The 10,172-nt window shown below is 41.7% G+C and overlaps 1 protein-coding gene across 1 annotated transcript; it reads right to left on the bottom strand.

Moving 5' to 3' along the window:
* Positions 1–3,360: 3,360 nt before the first annotated feature.
* LOC120724571 (ubiquitin carboxyl-terminal hydrolase 37-like) lies at positions 3,361–9,826 on the bottom strand. Its single transcript, XM_040016820.1, has 9 exons — positions 9,676–9,826; positions 5,315–5,519; positions 5,099–5,222; positions 4,858–5,009; positions 4,653–4,752; positions 4,451–4,527; positions 4,169–4,277; positions 3,682–4,072; positions 3,361–3,604 (listed from the first exon to the last, which is right to left on the bottom strand). Exons 1-8 carry the CDS (start codon positions 9,824–9,826, stop codon positions 3,977–3,979), a joined length of 1,014 nt encoding a protein of 337 aa, XP_039872754.1. The 3' UTR covers positions 3,361–3,604; positions 3,682–3,976.
* Positions 9,827–10,172: the final 346 nt, after the last annotated feature.

Here is a 10,172-nt window from a genome sequence, read left to right as displayed (position 1 = left end):
CTTTAATAAACTGCATTTCAAAATCCATTTCCCTTTCCTGTTCGCTCAGGATTAATTTTTGGATTAGCTGTTGGATTAGCTGTTGGATTAACAACTTCATTTTAAAAATACTGTGGCTATTCAAATTAGCCACACCGTGGGATGTAAGGAGCTCTCTGATTGGTTGGACAGACACAGGCTGTCTGCCTGGATTTTTCTAGCTCATAGCCTTTGTACAAGTGTACTTGTACAAAGGCCGTTCACTCGGCTCAACACGGATATGTGAAGAATGAAGGGACCCTGCAGCGAAATGGAGAGCGCAACCTCTGACTGAGTGCCTGTTTATGCAGTCTGACCACCTGTTGAAGGTAACGTGCTAACATGGCTAACGCTAGCATCACCGCACGTAGCCCCGTTATTTTAAGGTCATCTTAGCTTATGAATTTTTTTACGTGGCAGCTGTACGAGCTAGCTACGTGATTTTGTAAGCTGCCGTGCTCTTCACAAATAAAGCTGGAAGCAGCTCAGACTATTAGAACCAGCACTGAGGCCTGTTACATTTATACAGTGTTAGAGCAATGGCTGCAGCCTACAGCCTTTAAACTAGCGATTAAAATGCTGACAGTAAACTCGTCAGTCCAGATGTTACCACATTACTTTATGATTTAAATGAGTTAAAACAACTGAAACAGGCAGATTAAAATAACAGCTGTCAGTTCTCTCATTCCTTATATCAAGACTGGAGATCACACTACTGATTTCAGTTCATTTAAACCAAATCTCATTTTCATCAATGGCATCATCTCAAAGCACATTACTTTTCAGTTTCAACATTTGACAAAAGTAGCAGAAATCACACATTTTCATCATCTGGGCCTTTTGTTTTAGGCAAAGAAGGAGGGTAATATTTAAAGCTTCCCATTCCAGGGAACATTTTGTAACAATCAGGTTTCTGAGCAGTGTCCAGCTGTCACGGCGAGTGAGGTGAGCCGTGTGGAGGAAATGAAGGAGGATCCAAATGCAGGCAGTCGTGAAGGTGTAAAGGTGGTTTATTGAACATGAAAGTAAATACAAACGGCAAATGGAGCTAGAACTAAACTATACTGGGATCAACTAAACTACAGAGCACAAACCTTAACGAGAACGACCAGAAGAGACTAACCGCGGACAGCAGGGAGAACACACGGGTGAGACATGGTAGAAACGCAGATGAGGCAGGGTGGAATACAATGACGGAGGACATGACTTAAATACACCCAGAGAAACACAGGGGAATTACACACAGGTGGTGGACACAGCTGGGAATGATCAACAAGACGAGACAGAGGTAAAACTGAACACACTCACATGAGACCCAGACCTTCACAATAAAACAGGAAATGAGAACACCACACCAAGACGCAGACCTGACACTGAGAGACAGACAGAATGACACATGGAACCTGAACTAAACTAAACGTGAGATACAACTGAGAACAATTCCTTAAACATGAAACTCAAATAATAAACATCATAATCATCATCATCATAAACACAACAAGAGAACAAGAAAACAATCCCTGATGCGAACTAAAACCAAAACATAATAACCTCAAACATGGAATAACAAAAACATGAAACTCCACATACTGGGTCCAACGGACCCAGACCCGTGACAGTACCCCCCCCGCAAAGGGCTGGCTCCTGACAGCCCCAAACAAAAAGCACAAGCACCAAGCCAGGGCGGGCGGAGGGGGCCCAGGAAGGAGGGCCGGAAACACAAAAAACCAGGAGCACGAGAGTCCAGAACCAAAACACGACTGTTCACTAGTCCGTAACACAGTCAGCGGGCCGACCACGCACACAGCAACGGCGGCGACAGGCAAACAGTTCAGGAGGCCGACCGTGCACACGGCAACGGCGGCGACGGGCAAACAGTTCAGGAGGCCGACCGTGCACACGGCAACGGCGGCGACGGGCAAACAGTTCAGGAGGCCGACCTCTTGGAAGGTAGTGGCGGCCACTGAGCAGGTCCGGAGGACGGCCGCGATGCCAGCGGCGGCGACGAACTCTTTCCGGAGGCCGTCCCCGAAGGCCATGATGCCATCTTAGAGGCCCGGAAAACGGCTGGCAGAGGCGAGGCGGAACGGGTCGAGCTGGCACTGACGGCGGCGTGGCAACCACAGGACCAGACGAGGGCGGAGCTGAAGCTGGACCAGACGAAGGCGGAGCTGAAGCTGGACCAGGCGTGGATGACGGCAGCGGGACGGCTGCGGAACCTGACGGCAGCGGGACGGCTGCGGAACCTGACGGCAGCGGGACGGCTGCGGAACCTGACGGCAGCGGGACGGCTGCGGAACCTGACGGCAGCGACGCTGCAGGCGGTGGCGTGAATGCTGCGGAACCTGACGGCAGCGGGACGGCTGCGGAACCTGACGGCAGCGACGCTGCAGGCGGTGGCGTGAATGCTGCGGAACCTGACGGCAGCGGGACGGCTGCGGAACCTGACGGCTGCGGGACGGCTGCGAACCTGACGGCGGCGTAGATGCTGCAGGCGGTGGCGTGGATGCTGCAGGCGGTGGCGTGGATGCTGCAGGCGGTGGCGTGGAAGTCGCGGGGGATGAGCCAGCAGGTGACGGCTGAACGGACTCAAATTTGGTCAAAAGTTCTATATGCCATTTCTGGAGAGAGTGCAGTGGAAATGTTGTCACTTTTGGACTTTGCTACTTGCAGCTAAACATTTGCAGCTAAATAATGTATAATGTAAGCAGAAACTGCAACTGAATGAGGGAATATTTGTCTAAAAATTAAACTGAACTAGAAGGGTACCAGTGCTCCAGCTTACCATCTTTACCTGAGTAAATCTGTTTGTTGAACAATCTAAATGGTTGATTCAGAAACTTCTGTGACATCAACTTAACTGAGACTCATTACAAATTTCACAAAACACAGTTGAATACTTAGTTAATTAGTTTTTATTAGTTATTTTTGTTTTTGTTGTTACGTTAATTTTAATAATAAATAAATAAATAAATAAATAATATCTTTATTTTATTTTATTATTAATTTATTTGTTTATTTTTTTGTTGTTCCCAGAGAGCAAGCCAAACACTGGTCCTGACTATCTCTAGTAGTGGTGCACCACTAGTAGATTTTGGTTTAACCTCCTAGGACCTGGCGTCCATATATGTGGACATTACATTTTGGGTTGTCTAGACCAAAATATAAAATGTTGCTATACAAAGGCCTGATATTCATGTATGAGGACATCATGCTGCCATATGTCCTCATATGTGGATCTCATTTTTCACCGAAATAAAAATCAGGTGAAAAAAAAATCAGGTAATTCTTTGTTTTTACATTCATCAGGTCCCAATCAACCCAAAATGGCACAGAGAAATTAAAAATGCATGCCATTAAAAAGTCCAGGTCTTAGAAGGTGAACAATGTCTCTGCTGATGAGACCAGTGAATGTGAGGCGACGGTGGCAAGAAAAAACTCCCTCCTGGAGGAAGAAATCTTGGGAGGAGCCAGGCTCTCTGGGAGGACCCTTCCTCCTAAGGGCAATACTTACCTAAAATTTGTCTGAGACGACTGTTGCTCCTTCCTTTTCAGCATGATGATGGCTGTAACTTGCTTCCACATCCTGTTTTAGAATGAAGAGAAAAAAGATTAACAAGGTAATAGGACATTTCAAAATTCTCTCAGCTGCTGTCTTCTTACGTTTCTCTTGTAAAACAGGATGTAGGCTGAGTGCTGCTGTTCCTCAAAAACTGCACATCCGGTTGTGTGGAGCACCTGTGCATCATTATAGGTGAGCCAAGGATCTGATGTAACCTGCGGGCTCGCATCAGGATGCACAGAATTACAGATGTAGTGTCCTGAGATCACATTAAGACAAATGAATCCAACTTCTAAAAGTCAACTGATTCAAGCAAACAGTGGTTTGGACTTAGTGCTTCTTAAAACATCAAAAGCTTTTGTGTGTGAGTCCTTCACTCAAAAGTAGCAAGTTCTGTTAAATCATTTCCGTTTGTAACAAGTCAGTTGTTTTACCTGATTCTGTGCCTCCATAGTGACTAATGATGCTTATGAGTCCATAACGGCCATCACCCTGAGAAGGAACAAATCCAAAGATCAGTTTCATAAAGTCTCACATCAGTGTGATAATTAAGCTGATTCTCTGAGATGTTCTGCAGTCTGTTTTTACCTGTTTGGATGACACCACCAAGTCCCTCTGCAGCCTGACGGGGTCATTCACCTTCTGAAGCTTGTGGGTTTTTGTAAAGCCAAACCTCTTCAGGTGAAAGATGAGAACTCTGGCAGAAAAGAAAAAACACCCCAAGGTACAAAATAAGAAGAATGAGTGTCAAACACAAACCGAAGATGGGGCAAAATGACTGCTCAAGTGTTGTCTTAAAAACTCTGATGTTTAGTTCGCCACAGTTTGGAAATCAGGTCAGTCGATCAATTCTGATGTGACCTTACTCACCTTGGCAGTGTATCAAAAGACGACTTCACTTCCGAGGTCGTCCCTCCACAGTCACAGGTAAATTCGATTTTTTGTTCCTAAACAACAGCACAGAGAAAACAGGCTTTATGGTAGAAAAAAAAATCACAACATATGCACACAAACACTAACAAAAAAGGTGTGTTAAGATCAGTGATACTACATCTCGAATTTGTGATCTTACCTTCAAGTATGTCCCTAACATGTCCTCAACAGACCCCTCTGGAACCAGGTCAAGAGACAAGCTTGTGAATTCCTCCTGGCGTGATGACTGGTGACCGCAGCTACACATTTAAGGAGTAACGTAGTTAAAGTAATGATCAGGTAGGAGGAAAAGAGGTATATGAAAATGTTGCAATCAGCCCTGTGTTTCTGAATGACGGGCTTACCTCTTGCATGTCCTCATGTTTTCCATTTTGAAAACATGATGGTCTTCTACTGGGCAGGTATAACTTCGGCCCAGGAGAGCTGCTTTCCTCTTCAGGTGAGGTGAGAGGCTTTTGACCTCATTGAGGAACAAGCTTAGGAATTCATGAGCATCCTGAAAGAAAAACACAGAGGAGATTTAAAACAGAAACATAAACATTAGAAAGTAAAGGAAAAAACAAAATGTCCAAATAGCTGACGTACTTTCTGTGCACTGCCTTTGTATTCAGGAACGTGTTTGCTGAATGCCTCCTTAAAAGATTTTAGGCGATGTTTTTTAAGGCCATAATCTCTTGAATTATGACAGTCCCTGATGTCAATGAGCCTTCTGTAAAAAGGAAAGGGTAAACAGACATTTCTGGTGTTAGATATCTTTGCTCTTCAGGTTTTTGAAGAAAGTAGAAGGTTGACATAGCGCACCTTAAGAGCTGAGCTTCTGGGACTGCTCTCCACAAAGTCTCCTGACGGCTGACGTCTCTAATGAACTCCTCATTGTTGAGGAGGCTCTGCAGGCAGGAGTTCTTGACAGCTACAGCTATTGTTTGGGATGATATGATGAAACTGAAGGGTGGCTGGGCACCTGGAAAAAAAAGAAGTTGGATGAGGCTGCAGCTCGTTTCCCAGCCTTACTGGCATTGCCCCTCAAACCTGCTGCACCACCCCTTCCCTGCAGAAATGACAAGAAAAGAAATGACAAATGATGGGTCTCTGATGGGCAAAGACAGACAGACAGACAAAGTCCCTAGAGACACAATTTCAGTCAGTTCTATGCCAAGTTGTTGTGAATAAGGGTAAGTATGGAATTGAGTGCATTTTTTATGTTTGAATAATTCATGCTGGTGTTACAGGGCTTAGTAAACAAAAACTAATTTTGATGAAAGAAGCCAAGTACAAGGACCTCAACAAAGCCTACAATGAGGTGTGCCTATTGGAGAAAAAATACAAAGAAAGTCAGGTTGGCTCAAAGCATTCGTACAGTACTGTATCCGAGGAAATCGATGATATTAAAGCCAAGTTCATAGAAACTTTATATAGCTTAAAGTGAAATTATCAAAGAAACCTCAGCTACTTACCAGCTTTTGACTAACAGTTCTCTGAGTTTTGCTTCAAAGAAAATTTTTTGGTTTATTTCAGCTGTTTTCAATTGATATTGACTTTGTTAGTTAAACATTGTTAACCTGCTTTCAGTGTGTCCTGTACACGAGTCCTCTTAGCAAACCATGACATAATATCTTTTTGGAGCTGATGAAGCTAAGCTAAAAACTATGGAGGACCACAAGAGCCACGCGCACATCGAAATAAAGAATTCTGTGCTTAAATATTGAATTGTAGAATAAATTCTCCATTTGTAAATTCATTTTTGAATTCCAATTTAATAAATTGGATTTCAAAATCCATTTTTGATTCCTGTTCGCTCAGGGATTAACCTTTGGATTAGCTGTTGGATTAACAACTTCATTTTAAAAAATACTGCAGCTATTCGAAATTTGCCACACTGTGGGATGTAAGGAGCTCTCTGATTGGTCCATCTCTGAGGCCGTCTCTCCTGCATGAAGTCCAGGTGCTGATTTTCCAGTGTGTGCATCTGTCACACCATCAATGGCTGCAGTATGGAACAGATGTGGGTGTGTCCTCATCTCCCAGAGGAGTCCAAATCATCATCAAACAGCCCTACAGACACAAAAATGTGAAAATATAAACAGCCAGACTATCAGCGGTGATTTAACTACTTTAAGATCTCTGAGAAAATCATTTACAGTATATATCACTGAATTTAAGGCCTTTAAAATCACAGAGCATACAGAAAAAAGTACTAAACTGAATCAATTTCGGCTTTCGTTTTTCATGATGTATATTGTATTAATAATTAAATTTCATTATCTGTGTCTTTACCACACATTTCCCACACAGGTTTAGATACTGTAGGTTAAGTGAATGCTTAAATTGATTGACACTGATTAGAATATACTGGACATTCGAAGCTAAGATTCAGCGCACTGTGTTAGAGGCTGGGATTTGATGAATTTATCATATATACAACCTTTGATCATCATTTATGTCCAGTTGAGAATGAATCTGTGCACTCACATATTAATTGTCCCCCTACACACACACACACACACACACGCACACACACACACACATACACACACATACACGCACACACACACACACACACACACACACATACACGCACACACACGCGCACACACACACATACACAAACACCCTTAAACATACCTGCTATCTCTTGTCTCTCTTCCTCCGTGTGCCCAACAATCTCCTCTTCCTCCTTTCAGCATCTCTTGCCTGCACCACTTTGGTCACATGTCTCACTTCTTGACAGTACCTCCCATATAAGTGTCAATCATGACCGATGAAAGCACACACATTTGAGGTCATTAAACCAATCGGCTTGTGACCCATGTTGTAACTAACCTCAAGATTAACTTGCATATTATCATAAACTGCAGTGGTTTTATCCTGACATAGTTAAAAATAAAGGGAGTTGGAAATTTTCTTAAAAGCGGCAACTCTTTATTCCATATCCTAAATTCCATGTTTTCCATTTTGGAACTAGGATAATCTCACTACCAAGCTGAGTTTGGGAGAGACTTTTAGCCTCAGCAGTCTAGGAGAAAATATGGCAAGTAAATAGGAATTACTCTGTGTTATGCTCCAGCTACATGTTACATTTTGTTATAATGAGGGGAGAAAAATAATGTTTTTATATTGCTTTAATTTAGACAATAATTCTAGATTTATTTATTTTTTTGTCTTCTACTTCTTCTTTCATTTGTTTTTCATTTTCCTGTGCATGGGCCTCTGGGTCTCTGCCCAGAACACCCATTGAGTAATTTGGGCCCATCCTGTTACATTATAAGTTTGATCAAATTTGAACCAGGAAACTGCCCTTTGAAACATGGATATTATTTTGTTTTACTCATGAAAATCAAGATGCAACAAAGAACTACAAATCTCATAAACCTCATATTATGGATGCAGACCTAAACTTAGAAAAACACATTAAGACAATAACAAAATCAGCTTACTATCACCTCAAGAATATTTCAAGGATAAAAGATCTGATGTCTCAACAGGACCTGGAAAAACTAGTCCATGCATTCATCTTTAGTAGGCTTGATTACTGTAACAGCATCTTTACAGGTCTACCTAAAAAATCAGTCAGACAACTACAGCTCATTCAGAACTCTGCTGCTCGAGTCCTCACTAAGACCAAAAAAGTGGACCACATCAGTCCAGCTCTGAGGTCTTTACACTGGCTGCCTGTCCGTCAGAGGATAGACTTTAAAGTCCTGATGCTGGTCTATAAAGCTCTGAATGGTTTAGGACCAAAATAGGTCAGGAGTGACCTCCTGACCCAGTATGAACCTTCCAGATCCCTCATGTCATCTGAATCCAGTCTTTTATCAGTTCCCAGAGTCAGAACCAGACACGGAGAAGCTGCATTCAGCTTTTATGCTCCATATATCTGGAACAAACTCCCAGAAAGCCTCAGATCAGCTGAAACACTCAGTTTATTTAAATCCAGGTTGAAGACTCACCTATTCTCAGCTGCATTTGAATAAAACACCAAATCCACACTTTTAAGCTTAAATTTCAAAACTTACATTTAAGTACTGATTTTATCTACTGTTCTGATTTTATCTGTTTTGACTTTATATACTGTTTTGTTTCTTTGTTTGTTTATTAGTTAGTTAGTTAGTTTGCTTGTTTTAATCAATTTTAAATCATGCTTTTTATTTGTTTTTGTTTCTAATGTCTCTGTAAAGCACTTTGAATCACCTTGTTGTTGAATTGTGCTATACAAATAAACTTGCCTTGCCTTGCCTTGCTTATTAAATGATATTGGTAGCTCATAGAGACTTTGGATTCTTAGTGTCTCCAGCTTTCATCTCTTACATAATGAGATTGAAGGCATGATGTATCACCACTAGAATTACTGGTTTATCACCTGTGAGTGTGGAGATAACTGGATAAAATCGATCAGAAACAATATGAGGAAAATAGTTAGCTTACTTAATTTACATGACTGTACATGGAAACTCACAAAGAAATCCTTGACAAACATTACACTGTGCAAGATAGAACGTGCTTATTAAAAGTTATTGTTAACTTCATCACCTCAAAAATAAATGTAAGTTAATTTACTTACATTTATTTATTTATTTTATGCAGAGAAATTGTTTGTTTTTCATACTGTGTGTTAATTATATGCATTAAAATGTGGCTTGGCAAAACCAAACTGATCAGAATGAATCCATCTCAGAGAGAATGAGTGTCTTTTGGGACGTGAGCTTGTTTTCTTGATGAATGGAATTGCAAGTGTCAGTCAGTCAGACATAAAAAGTGTCTTTATTCCATAGTCAGAAGATACAAACTGCTTCTGCTTAGTAAAGGAAAAGGAACCGTTTGAAAACATATTAAATATCAATAAAATAAAATCAAGCTTGACATCTATAATTTTATGGACTGTGTAATGTGTGAGGAATGAAAAGATCCCACATTATTTAATGGGAATAAAAATGATCACACAGCTGATTTCAAAAACATCCCAAAGATCAAAGAAAAAGAAAATTACGTGGCTAGTTAGACAATTTAACATTTTGCATTCCAGCGCCTCAAAATGGTAATCAGCAGTTTGCATGATCCTCACCAGTTTGTATGCATGCCAGGCAACATCAGGGCATGCTCCTAGTGAGATAACATATGGTGCTAATGGATCTTGTTTCATCCCGGATATTGGTTCTGGTACTTACCTTGGCTGGTGCTGGGCTTGATGTGACACCCTTCATGAACGATAAGGAGGTTTCTTGTCTTGATGTTAGTATCTTCTATCTCCTCCTCTTGTCTCAGCATTGTATCTGGCAACCACGTATCAATTGCCTGGAACTTGTTCTTCCCAGTCATGCCACTGTCCTGGGTCGTTTCGACCCAGCATTTTGAGTTTCTCGTGGCTTTTGTATTTTTGGTTATTTTCTTGATTTCTTGTCAGGCTATGGTGATGATGATGATTATTAATAAGTATGTTCCAGCTTATTCTGGTTTAGGTTTAGTTCTGCCTGTGTAAAGTCCGTGTTTTCTTAGTCGGCGTCTTTGTGTACTGTTTCCTGTTTTATTTTGAAGGGTTACATCTTATGTCAGTGTGTCTAACTTCGCTCCCCCTGCCTCCTTAGCCCTAATCTCTCCCAGCTGTGTCTCCCTCCTGTTTTCAATTCCCTGATTACTCCCCTGTGTATATAAACCGTGTTTGCCT

The sequence above is a fragment of the Simochromis diagramma genome, unplaced genomic scaffold, assembly GCF_900408965.1.
Source record: "Simochromis diagramma unplaced genomic scaffold, fSimDia1.1 OVJJ01000802.1, whole genome shotgun sequence".
In the NCBI taxonomy this organism is placed as follows: Eukaryota; Metazoa; Chordata; class Actinopteri; order Cichliformes; family Cichlidae; genus Simochromis; species Simochromis diagramma.
The sequence above is the reverse complement of the archived record's forward strand: the minus strand, read 5'-3'. Positions and strand labels throughout refer to the sequence as shown.